The sequence below is a fragment of the Mustelus asterias genome, chromosome 26, assembly GCF_964213995.1.
Source record: "Mustelus asterias chromosome 26, sMusAst1.hap1.1, whole genome shotgun sequence".
Classification (NCBI taxonomy): Eukaryota; Metazoa; Chordata; class Chondrichthyes; order Carcharhiniformes; family Triakidae; genus Mustelus; species Mustelus asterias.
In genome coordinates, this window is record NC_135826.1 from 21,745,001 (window position 1) to 21,758,396 (window position 13,396).

The 13,396-nt window shown below is 48.7% G+C and overlaps 1 protein-coding gene across 2 annotated transcripts in view; it reads right to left on the reverse strand.

Moving 5' to 3' along the window:
- The window catches only part of LOC144479509 (phospholipid phosphatase 2-like), a 129,691-nt gene that overhangs the window by 13,290 nt on the left and 103,005 nt on the right, over positions 1–13,396 (reverse strand). For both annotated transcript variants that reach the window (XM_078198251.1, XM_078198252.1), the window contains exon 5: positions 8,558–8,615. In XM_078198251.1, coding sequence (XP_078054377.1) covers positions 8,558–8,615 — 58 coding nt within the window. The remainder of the gene's footprint in view (positions 1–8,557; positions 8,616–13,396) is intronic.

Sequence of the window (13,396 nt, forward strand, 5' to 3'; positions counted from 1 at the left end):
GACCAGCAGGGGTCCTCAGCATCCACATCGGCAGCATGCAGTGACGCCCAGGGGCCAATGGTGGCGTCGATCTCTCTGGATCAGACCAGGCATTACAGACTGGAACATTCTATGATGGAGGTAAAGGTTAGTGGCAGAACTGTGAATTGTCTGTTTGACAGTGGGAGCACCGAAAGTTTCATACACCCTGAAACTGCTAAAAGGTGTGGACTCCGGGTTCTCCCTGCCAAACAGACAATTTCCATGGCATCACAGTCCCGGTCTGTACCGATCCAAGGACAATGTATGGTAACTCTTGAGGTACAGGGCACAGTTTACGAGCAATACAGGCTCCTTGTGCTACCTCACCTTTGCGCGCCAATTCTCCTCGGACTAAACTTTATGGCCCACATGAGGAGTGTGATCCTACAGTACGGTGGGCCACTCCCTTCACTGGCAGTAGGGAACCAGCCGCAGCCTCCAAATTGCCCAAAGCGCCCCGCGTGCAATCTATCCACCCTGAAGATCACGACACCATCCCTTTTTAAAAATCTGGTACCTGGCTGCAAGCCCATCGCTACTAAAAGTAGGCGTTACAGCGCTGAGGACCGGATCTTTATTAGATCTGAGGTTCAGCGGCTCCTCAAGGAAGGGATCATACAGGCCAGTGCTAGTCCGTGGAGAGCGCAGGTCGTGGTAGTCAAAAGCGGGAACAAACCTCGGATGGTCATCGACTATAGTCAGACCATTAATAGATACACGCAGCTGGATGCGTATCCTCTCCCGCGCATTTCTGATATGGTCAATCAGATTGCGCAGTACCGAGTGTTTTCTACCATAGACCTTAAGTCCGCCTACCATCAACTCCCCATCCGCCCAGAGGACCGACAATATACGGCTTTTGAGGCGGATGGTCGTCTATACCAATTCCTCAGGGTTCCATTTGGTGTCACCAATGGGGTCTCGGTCTTCCAGCGTGCTATGGACCGAATGGTGGACCAGAACGGGTTGCGGGCTACCTTCCCGTACCTGGATAACGTCACCATCTGCGGCCATGACCAGCAGGACCACGACACGAATCTCCAACACTTTCTACGCACTGCATCTCGCCTGAACCTGACCTATAACAGGGAGAAGTGCGTATTCCGTACGCATAGGTTAGCCATCCTCGGATACGTGGTGGAAAACGGGGTCATTGGCCCTGATCCAGACCGTATGCGCCCACTCACTGAACTTCCCTTGCCCGCTAGCACGAAAGCACTGAGGAGATGCCTCGGGTTCTTTTCGTATTATGCACAGTGGGTCCCCAACTACGCGGACAAAGCTCGTCCGCTCATTAAGTCCACGACCTTCCCACTTACGCCGGAGGCCCAATTGGCCTTCAAGGTTTTGAAAAGCGACATCTCGAAAGCCACGATGCACGCGGTGGATGAATCCATCCCTTTCCAGGTGGAGAGTGATGCATCGGACTTCGCCCTAGCCGCCACACTAAACCAGGCAGGCAGGCCCGTCGCGTTTTTTTCCCGCACCCTTCAAGGCCCAGAGATTCGGCACTCAGCGGTGGAAAAGGAGGCTCAGGCCATTGTGGAGGCAGTCAGACACTGGCGCCATTACCTGGCAGGTAAGCGGTTCACCCTGATCACGGATCAACGATCCGTGGCGTTTATGTTCAGTAACACGCAGAGGGGCAAGATCAAGAACGATAAGATCTTGCGGTGGAGAATTGAGCTCTCCACCTATAATTACGATATTATGTATCGTCCAGGGAAGCTCAATGAGCCCTCGGATGCCCTCTCGCGCGGAACATGCGCCATCATGCAGGAGGACCGCTTGAAGGCTCTCCACAATGATCTGTGTCATCCTGGAGTCACCAGACTCTACCACTTCATAAAAGCCCGCAACCTACCCTACTCGGTGGAGGAGGTCAGGTCAGTTACTAGAAGTTGTCGGATTTGCGCAGAATGCAAACCACACTTTTATCGACCAGACCGGGCACATTTGGTCAAGGCCACTCGCCCTTTTGAGAGGCTGAGTGTAGATTTTAAGGGCCCCCTTCCCTCAACGGATCGGAATGTCTATTTTCTTAACATAATAGACGAATTTTCCCGGTTTCCGTTTGTTTTCCCCTGTGCGGACACGTCGACTGCCACCGTCATCAAGGCATTCAGTGAGCTTTTTACCCTGTTCGGGTACCCCTGCTATATTCATAGCGACAGGGGCTCGTCGTTCATGAGCAACGACTTGAGGCAATTCCTGCTCTCATTCGGGATTGCCTCTAGTAGAACCACGAGCTACAACCCTAGGGGTAACGGACAGGTGGAAAGGGAGAATGCTACAGTCTGGAAGGCTGTCCTACTGGCACTGAAATCCAAGGGCCTTCCAGTCTCCCGGTGGCAGGAGGTCCTTCCAACTGCGCTCCATTCTATCCGCTCCCTCCTGTGTACGGCAACCAATGCTACTCCCCACGAGAGGATGTTCTCATTCCCTCGGAAGTCGTCCTCGGGGACCTCATTGCCAGCCTGGTTGACGTACCCAGGACCCGTCCTTCTGCGGCGCCATGTGAGGGCTCGCAAGTCCGACCCCTTGGTCGAACCGGTCCAACTCCTCCACGCCAACCCTCAGTATGCCTATGTGGCATATCCTGACGGGCGAGAGGACACTGTCTCCATTAGAGACCTGGCGCCCGCAGGGGACGTAGCAACTCCTGTCGCTCCTATTCCCCCAGTCACAGATCCACTACTCCTCATTACTTCCCCAGACGTGGCGCGGTCAGCACCGGGACCAGTGCATAACACTTTTACTCCCAGGTACAGCTTGCCTGAGACTCGGAGATCGGCGCCACCATCATCACCACCACCACCACCACCAAACGTTCCAGGATCCCCTACACCATCGCCTCATCAGGGCCGGCCGGCCCGGGAGTCTTTGAGGGGACAGCCAGATGTTGTTTTGAGAGAGCCACCGCAAGCACCTGCTCCGGTTTCGCAACCGGTGTTGAGAAGATCGCAGCGTCGGTGTGGTCCTCCAGACCGTCTGGACTTGTGAATCCTGTTATTTTTTTTGTCATTGTCTGTTTTCATCCACCCCGCCACCTTTGGTTCCTAAAGGAGGGGTGAATGTGGTGAACCATCGTTGGTTCACCACTGGGGTTGTTATTGTGTTACTGTTGGGCTAGGGTGTTGTTGTTATGGGGGTTGTACTATGTTGTTGGGATAGGGTGTTTACCTGTCCTAAGTGTTATCATGGCACACTCCAGTGGGGTCCCGCCTCCGGTGGCAGGGTATAAGACCCCCTGCTCCGGCAGGACCCCTTCAGTCTGAACGGGTGAATTTGTGTTAGTAGTTTCATTGTTAATGTATTAAAGCCTTCAGTTCTAAAGCCTTGTTTCCGGGTGCTCATTGAGGTGCATCAGAGATAATAACCAGATGATGTTGGTTGAGGGATAACTACAGGCCAGGAAACCAGGAGCGCCACCCTGGTTCTTCTTCAAAATGGTGCCACGGAATGTTTCCAATCCATTTGAGGGAGCAGCTGGGGCCTCGATAACATCTCACCCAACAAGATGGCACCTTGGGCAGTGCAGCACTCCCTCACTACTGCCCTGGAGTGCTGGCCTGGATTATGTGTTTAGATTTCTGGAGTGGTAATGCGAACCTATAATATCTTGCATTCCCAAGACAAGAAGGCCTCAAAACGAGCCACAGTTGACATCAAGGGAGTATCACCCAGGACATGTAGGGTCAGAAATAGCTGCGAAGGAAGCAAAGCTCGTACAGTGGCACATTCATTCAGTCATTGTAACGTTCACAGTGTACAGTGACATTCTCAGAAGTCAAATATTGACTTCTCCTTGGAATTCAATATCACGTGAGGATTAATAAATTCCAAAGCCCCATCATTTGAACTGATTTCAAAACCACCAAGTGATAAAGCATTTTGTTGCAGGGTTGATTCATGGTCATTCTAACTGTACTGGGTGAAATGGATTCGGGTAAAGAACATGATTGAATTGGAATATGGGTAAACGTGCCATTGCCTCTTGGCTGTTAAGACAGTGGGTGCTGTTTGAGACAAGCGGCACGGGGGCACAGTGGTTGGCATTGCTGCCTCTTGTCGCCAGGGACTCGGGTTCGATCCCTGGCTTGGGTCACTGTCTGTGTGGAGTTTACATGTTCTCCCTGTGTCTGCGTGGGTTTCCTCCAGGTGCTCCGGTTTCCTCCCACAGTCCGAAAGATGTGCTGGTTAGGTGCATTGGCCACGCTGAATTCTCCCTCAGTGTACCCGAACAGGTGCCGGAGTGTGGCGACTAGGGGATTTTCACAGTAACTTCATTGCAGGGCAAAGGTAAGCCTACTTGTGACACTAATAAATAAAATATTTTAAAAATTTAAAAAGCAGTCATTGCTTGTTTAGAGATTAGTCACTAGAGGGAGTTGGCAGAAAAATGAAGTGCACGTGGGACATTACTTTCTTGTACGATCATTCTCTGCATTCTCCTTTCACAATAATTTTAAGCTTCAATTTTAAAAAATTCATTTATGGGACATGTGTCATTGGCTAGGCCAGCATATATTGGCCATCCCTAGTTGCAAAAATAAACTATTTCCTTCCTCTAGCCCTAATACCTCCAGACAGAGACTTCCTCTCACATCATTATACTGTTGAAATGGAGTCACTTTATTTTGTTCCACATTCTCGGGTTGTGGATATCATTGACAAGGCCCGAATTTATTGTCCATTCCCATTTGCCCTCGAGAAGGCCGTGGGTAAGTTGCCTTCTTGAACTGTTGCAGTCTGCCTACTCCCAAAGTAGGGGCTTCCTGGATTTTGAGCCAGCAACAATGAAGGAACAGCAATACAGCTCCAAGTCAGCATGTGGAATTATAGACTTTCGAATGAAATCCCTGCACTGCAGAAGGAGGCCATTTGGTCCATTGAGTCTGCACCAACTCTCTGCCAGAGTATCCTGTCCAGGTCCTCTCCCCCACCCTATCCCCGTAACCCCACATAATTATCCCGCTATTCTTCCTAACCTACACATCTTGGGACACTAAGGGGAAATTTAGCACGGACAATCAACCTAATCTGCAGATCTTTGGACTGGGAATATGGGGAAGATAGTGCAAACTCCACACAGTCACCCATTGTTGAAATTGAACCCAGATCTCTGGCACTGTGAGACGACAGTGCTAACCTCTGTGCCACCGTGCCGCCTATTTAGATCATGATCTGGTGGGGATCTTGTTCCCACTTACCTGCTACTCTTGCTCTTCTGGTTGTCCTGTAGCCTGTTCTAACATGGACAGCACGGTAGCACAGTGGTTAGCACTGCTGCTTCACAGCTCCAGGGACCTGGGTTCGATTCCCGGCTTGGGTCACTGTCTGTGTGGAGTTTGCACGTTCTCCCCGTGTCTGCGTTGGTTTCCTCCGGGTGCTCCGGTTTCCTCCCACACTCCAAAGGTGTGCGGGTTAGGTTGATTGGCCATGCTAAATTGACCCTTAGTGTCAGGGGGAATTAGCAGTGCAAATTAGGGTTATGGGAATAGGGCTTGGTGGGATGGTGGTTGGTACACACTCGATGGATCGAATGGCCTCCTTCTGTTCTGTAAGTATTCAATTCTAACTCAATTCCTCCTAGAACTTCAAAATTGTGAAACATTTCACAAACTTCAGCCTTCTTGGATTGCGTTTATAATTGCTTATCCTTAATCCCAATTAAGGGATTAATTCTTGTCTACAGTTTAGCTGTTTTGGGGTCTGAATGCTTCATCTACCTTGGCTTCTTATTGTAAAGGAAAAAAAGATCCTTGGCCTCCACAACAAATTTGACTGAATTGACATCAAACGATTGAGGATTCAGAATATCACCAAGCAACGCGGACGCGATTAATCAGCAGAGACAGACGGAGAGACATGACCGCATAAACTGGCAGAGATTGACAGCAGCTTGAATAAGTCAAGTGGGACGCTCAGAATAGAAAGGTCTTTTTCCTTTTTTGAAGTTCGAGTTTCAGAGAACAGCTGAAGAAATGGCTGCAGCCAAGTCACACAGGAAAGCTGACTCAGTAGATGTCTGCCATTGAAGAGGAGCAATTGAATCCAGTAGCCTGTAATTATATTTCAGATTTCTAAATCGAGTCAGACAAGGGGCAGTCTGGCAGCGTTTCTCTCAGCTGGAATGAGTTTCAACAACCCTTGAATATATCGTGGTAAGGGAGAGTGCCTCGATAAGTGTGTTCTGCCATCCTGAAGAAGAATATTTAAGCAATGGCTAATCCCATATGAATTGCTGATACTGCCAGCATTCAGGTGAAGTTACCTCCACTACCCCCTTCCCTTCACTTTACCTCTGGTGACACTGTCTTTCCCGACTGACCCTACTCACCAAAGGTTGGGCGGCACGGTGGCACAGTGGTTAGCACTGCTGCCTCACAGCTCCAGGGACCTGGGTTCGATTCCTGGCCTGGGTCACTGTCTGTGTGGAGTCTGCACGTTCTCCCCGTGTCTGCGTGGGTTTCCGCCGGGTGCTCCGGTTTCCTCCCCCAGTCCAAAGATGTGCGGGTTAGGTTGATTGGCCATGCTAAATTGCCCCTTAGTGTCCTGGGATGCGTAGGTTAGAGGGATTAGCGGGTAAATATGTGGGGTTATGGGGATAGAGCCTGGATGGGATTGTGGTCAGTGCAGAACTGATGGGCCGAATGGCCTCCTTCTGCACTGTAGGGGTTCTATGATTCTATGAAAATGCCCTCTCTGAAACCTTCTCATCCTTTTTCCTCTCTGCCGCTCTGTTCTGTATGATGGGGTACAGCCCCTTTTAAGGGAATGGGTCATGTGACCTGGGGTGAACAGGTTGGGAATAGCCATGAGTGGGCAGTCAACGTTTGGAGTGTGGAGCGAGTAGACTGAATAAAGATCTGTGCTCCCTGATGCCTTGCTGTGAGTAGTTCTTGAGGAGACACCTCAGTACTCTGAGATTTAACACACCCCCCCACCATTAAGAACTTTCTTGAAAACATTCTTTTGAACCAAGCTGTTGGTCACATCAATTAATCTCATCCTCCCTGCTTGCTGTCTATTCCTTCACACATTTCTTTATCTTGCCACCTCTTCAAGTGAAGCACCTCAAGGAATTTCCATCTTAAAGCCACTACGTGTATGGAAGTTGCAGTTGACATAAGAGAGGGTGGAGTATGTACAATAAAAAGAAGTTTAAAACTATTCCATTGTTGGAGGTCCGACAGTAACCTCCAAAGAAGAATCTGAAGCCTTCAACGAGGCAAAGGTTAAGTTTTTTTTAATTCAATCGTGGAACATGGGCATCACTGGCTGGCCAGCATTTATTGCCCATCCCTAGATGCCCTTGAGAAGGTGGTGGTGAGCTGCTTTCTTGAAACGCTGCAGTCCACATGCTGTGGGTTGACCCATGATGCCAGTAGGGACGGAATTCCAGGATTTTGACCAAGCGATTGCGAAGGAACAGCGATATATTTCCAAGTCAGGATGGAAAGTGGTTTGGAGGAGAACTTGCAGCTGGTGGTGTTCCCATGTATCTGTTGCCTTGTCTTTCTCAATGGAGGTGGTTGTGGATTTGTAAGGTGCTGTCTAAGGAAGCTTGGAGAGTTCCTGCAGTGCACCTTGTAGGTAGTGCACACTGCTGCTACTGCGTATCTGTGGTGGAAGAAGTGACTGTTTGTGTGGAAGGGGTGTCAATCAAATGGATTGATTTATCCTGGATGGTGTCAAACTTCCTGAGTGTTGTTGGAGCTGCACTCATCCAGTCATGCGGGGAGTATTCTATCACACTCCTGACTTGTGCCTTATAGTTGGTGGACAGGCTTTGGGGAGTCAGGAGGTGAGTTACTTGCTGCAGCATTCCTAGCCTCTAACCTGCTCTTGTAGCCATTGTCTTTACAGAATCATAGAAGCTACAGTGCAGAAGGAGGTCATTTGGCCCATCGAGACTGCACCAACAACAATCCCACCCAGGTCCCAACCCCGTAACCCCACATATTTACTCTCCTCATCCCCTGACACTAAGGGACAATTTATCATGGCCAATCAAACCAACTCGCACATCTTTGGACTCTGGGAGGAAACCGGAGCACCCGGGGGAAACCCACGCGGACATGGTGAGAATGTGCAAACTCCACAGGGTCATATGCGGCCAGAATTGAACCCGGGTCCCTGGCGCTGTGAGGCAGCAGTGCTAACCACTGTGCTACCGCGCTGCCCCAAGCGGGGGGAGGTGAGTCCAGTTGAGTAAGCATGTGACCCAAGGTGTGGCGCCTTCCAAAGCCAGCTGAATTAAATTATTTCGCATTATTTCAACACTCTAGAAACATGAAGGATGTTTTTGCAACAAACATCAGCCTGCAGATTGGACACATTTAAATCTCCCACTGCACCAGTGACCTAGAATATTGAGGCAGGCAGTTGGCTGCGCGTTCCGATGACCTTTTTACATATTACGGTTGCTTGCACCTGCATCATTTAGTTTGGGCGATCCTCACAATGGGAATCAAACATCCGATCACAGTTACTGGCCTCCTATGGAGCAGGTAGTTACATGGGTACTTACCGAAAGAAATACCATGCAGTACATTCCAAATGATGAGTGGCCAGAATAAAACGATAACCTGCAAAATATTCAATGAAAGAAATGCACATTATAACAGCTTTGAGTGCAATGGCCAGGGGATTGAAGTGTGCAAGGATGGATCCTGAGCCTGTTATTATACAAGTAGATCGACACCGAATCTTAATGATGAAATTACAGTGACAAGCCATTAGTTAACATTCGGAATATTACATTTGAAACAAAGAAAATTACAGCACAGGAACAGGCCCTTCAGCCCTCCAAGCCTGCACCGACCATGCTGCCCGACTTAACTAAAACCCCCTACCCTTCTGGGGATCATATCCCTCTATTCCCATCCTATTCATGCATTTGTCAAGACGCCCCTTAAAAGTCACTACCGTATCCGCTTCCACTACCTCCCCCAGCAGCAAGTTCCAGGCACCCACCATCCTCCGTGTAAAAAATCTGCCTCGTACATCTCCTTTAAACCTTGCCCCTCGCACCTTAAACCTGTGCCCCCTAGTAATTGGAGTCCGCATCTAGGAATAATTTCGAACCTCTTTATATAAAGAAGAAATCAGAATCCAATTTCCTATCTCTCTTCTGAAGCTACTGATTTATGGTGGTGCACAGTCCAATGGGAGCTGGCCTCTCTTCAATATTTCATCCAGTAGTAAGTTTGAATAAGGATATTAGCATACTTTGCTGTGTAGGGTGTCACGGTTGGACCCAATTAAGTTGGTGCGCCTTCCAGCAGGGGTCATTGAATAGTGATGAGGAGTGCTAAACAGAGACCTACTAACCTTGCACAGACCAAAGGAGAGACCTAACCGTGGATACTCTCAAGACACATCTAGCACGGTGGCACAGTGGTCAGCACTGCTGTCTCACAGCACCAAGAACCTGGGTTCGATTCCTGGCTTGGGTCACTGTCTATGCGGAGTCTGCATGTTCTCCCCATATCTGCATGGGTTTCCTCTCAGTCTGAAAGACGTGCTGATTAGGTGCATTGGCCATGCTAAATTCTCCCTCGGTGTACCCGAACAGGCGCCGGAGTGTGGCGACTAGGGGATTTTCACAGTAACTTCATTGCAGTATTAATGCTAGCCTACTTGTAACACTAATAAGTGACACTTGGATAAGGACCTCCACACCAATTCTAACATTTCATCCCATTGCCTACCACTGGTGCCTCAAAGAGGTCGCGCTCAAGGCATTGCCTTGGAGGGGATGGTTCACAATGTAGTTACTTACTGTGGCTGACTCTCAACTACCCTCCGAGTTTCCTTAAGAAACGCACAATAGGTTATATTCAAGAAGGCAGTTCACCAGCACAATCCAGGGACCCAGGTTCAACTCTGGCCTTGGTTAACTGTTTGTGTGGGTGGAGTTTGCACATTCTGTGTGTGTCCACGTGCGTTGCCTCCGGTTTCCTTCCTGTGCGGGTTAGGTTGTTTGGCCATGTTAAATTGTCTCTCAAGTGTCAGGGGGATCAGCAGGGTAAATATGTGGAGTTGCAGGGATAGGGCTTGGGTGGGATTGTTGTCGATGTAGGCTCAATGGGTAGAATTCATAGAATTCATAGAACATTACAGCGCAGTACAGGCCCTTCGGCCCTCGATGTTGCGCCGACCAGTGGTACCAATCTAAAGCCCCTCTAATCTACACTATTCCAATATCATCCATATGTTCATCCAATAACTACTTGAACGCTCTCAACGTTGACGAGTCCACCACTGCTGCAGGCAGGGCATTCACACCCTTACTACTCTCGGAGTAAAGAAGCTACCTCTGACATCTGTCCTATATCTCTCACCCCTCAATTTAAAGCTATGTCCCCTCGTGCTAGCCAACACCATCCGAGGAAAAAGGCTCTCACTTTCCACCCTATCTAATCCTCTGATCATCTTGTATGCCTCTATTAAGTCACCTCTTAACCTTCTTCTCTCTAACGAAAACAACCTCAAGCCCCTCAGCCTTTCCTCATACGATTTTCCCACCATACCAGGCAACATCCTGGTAAATCTCCTCTGCACCCTTTCCAACACTTCCACATCTTTCCTATAATACGGCGACCAGAACTGTACGCAATACTCCAAATGCGGCCGCACCAGAGTTTTGTACAGTTGCAGCATGACCTCCTGGCTCCGAAACTCAATCCCTCTACCAATAAAAGCTAACACACCGTACGCCTTCTTAACAGCCCTATCAACCTGGGTGCCAACTTTCAGGGATCTATGCACATGGACACCCAGATCCCTCTGTTCATCCACACTACCAAGTATCTTACCATTAGCCCAGTACTCTGTATTCCTGTTACTCCTTCCAAAGTGAATCACCTCACACTTTTCCACATTAAACTCCATTTGCCACCTCTCAGCCCAGCTCTGCAGCTTATCTATATCCCTCTGTAACCTGCCACTTCCCTCCGCACTGTCTACAACTCCACCGACTTTAGTGTCATCCGCAAATTTACTAATCCATCCTTCCACGCCCTCATCCAAGTCATTAATAAAAATGACAAACAGCAGTGGCCCCAAAACAGATCCTTGCGGTACACCAGTAGTAACTGAACTCCAGGATGAATATTTCCCATCAACCACCACCCTTTGTTTTCTTACAGCTAGCCAATTCCTGATCCAAATCACTAAATCACCCTCAATCCAATGTGTCCGTATTTTCTGCAAAAGCTTACCATGGGAACCTTATCAAACACTTTGCTGAAATCCATATACACCACATCAACCGCTTTACCCTCATCCACCTCTTTGGTCACCTTCTCAAAGAACTCAATAAGGTTTGTGAGGCACGACCTACCCTTCACAAAACCGTGCTGACTATCCCGAATCAAATTATTCCTTTCTAGGTGATTATAAATCCTATCTCTTATAATCCTTTCCAATACTTTGCCCACAACAGAAGTAAGGCTCACCGGTCTATAATTACCAGGGTTGTCCCTACTCCCCTTCTTGAACAATGGCTTCCTTCTGCACTGTCGGGATTCTATGAACGAAATGAGGCTAAGTAAATAGTGCACACAGCAGCATATCAATGTGCTGCAGTGAATAGCTCAGCAAAGTCTTTGTTTTCCAACTACACTTGGTTAGTCACTTGGAAACATCAGGCTGTTGGCTCATTGCAGCCTTCAGGGGCAGCTGTTGGCTATCTTAGACTAAATTCTGGCCTTGTAATCCAGGGTGACTGCCAAGCTTGAGTGGGGTTCTTTGTGGGGATTCAGCGCCATGAATGCTTGGGCCAAGGTGTTCAGTCGCAACTAGGCGATTGCCGAACACACAGGACCGAAGTTGATGTAATTGTTGGGCAGACGCAACTGCAAATAATGTGGCAATTAATTCCCTTGCCATCGCAGCAGAGGTCATAAATAAACTGAAGCTGGAACCTGGCAGCTGCTCATCCACCAAGCAGCATCTTGTTGAGGTAACTTCACTTCACTGAAGGCAGTTCGGTCTTTAAAGCTGCAGCTTATAAGCTTTAGTTTGTTGAAACCGCTTTGGAACAATGAAGAACTGCTCTAAACGGGACGTTATGAAGCATTATGCCAAAGATGTTCAGGTTAGGTGGATTGGCCATGCTAATTTTCCCCCCAGTGTACAATGCTGAGTAGGTTAGGGAAATCAGCTGGGTAAATGCATGGGATTACAGGGTGACATAGTGGTTAGGACTGTTACCTCACAGCACCAGGGACCCGGTTCCCTGTCAGTGCGGAGTTTGTATGTTCTCCTTGTGTCTGCGTGGGTTTCCTCCGGGTGCTCCAGTTTCCCCCCCACATTCCAAAGATGTGCAGGTTTGGTTTATTGGCCGTGCTAAATTGCTCCTTAGTGTCAGGGAGATTAGCAGGGTAAATACGTGGGGTTGTGTGGTTAGGGCCTGGGGGGAATTGTTGTTGGTGCAGGGTTGATGGGCCGAATAGCCTCCTTTAGCACTGTAGGGATTCTATGATAGGGTGGGGGGATAGCCTGGGTGAGATGCTCTGTCCGAGTGTCAGTGCAGACTCGATGAGTCAAACGGCATCCTTCTGCACTGTAGGGATTCTATGAAGACCAGGATTTGTACTAAGTATATAAAAAATCCCAAATCATTTTCCCATTAGCCAAAGTCACTCAAGCGTGGCCAAATGAATTCCTCTAGGCCAATGTCAAAGACAGAGCAGACAGGTGCTCTCCAACCTATCACATGGGCATCGCATATGACTAGAGAAAGCTTATACTGGAGCGTAACCCAACAGGCAGCAATGAATACCGATCTGTATGGAGAATGGGAAAGGAGACTGTGTTGCCCAAAGCAATCAGTTTGACCAAGATGATGACAGCCTATGATTTAGGGTCACTTTGACGTAATTAAAAGGCCTTCACCGAACCAGCTGAATGGGAGAATAGAGACATTCACTGGGTTCATCTGGAGTACAGAGGGATTTTCTTATGTGGAGCAGCTGAGTAGTTTGGGCCTGTACTCATTGGAGTTTAGAAGAATTAGAGGCAACTTGAGATGACTCTATAAAGCATTTAGACAGTTACATGGGTAAGATGGGTATAGAGGCATATGGGCCAAACACAGGCAATTGGGACTAGCTTGGTGGTTAAAAAGATGCAGCATGGACAAGTTGTGCCAAAGGGCCTGTTTCCATGCTGTAAACCTCTATGAGTTTATTGAGATATGTAGGATTCTCAGGGGGCTTGACAGGGTAGATGCTGAGATGTTGTTTCCCTTTGTGGGACAGCCCGTAACCATACTCATAATCTCAGAGTAAGGGATCGCCCATCTAAGACAGAGGTGAGGAGGGATTTCTTCTCTCAGAGGGTAGTGAATCTGTGGAATTCT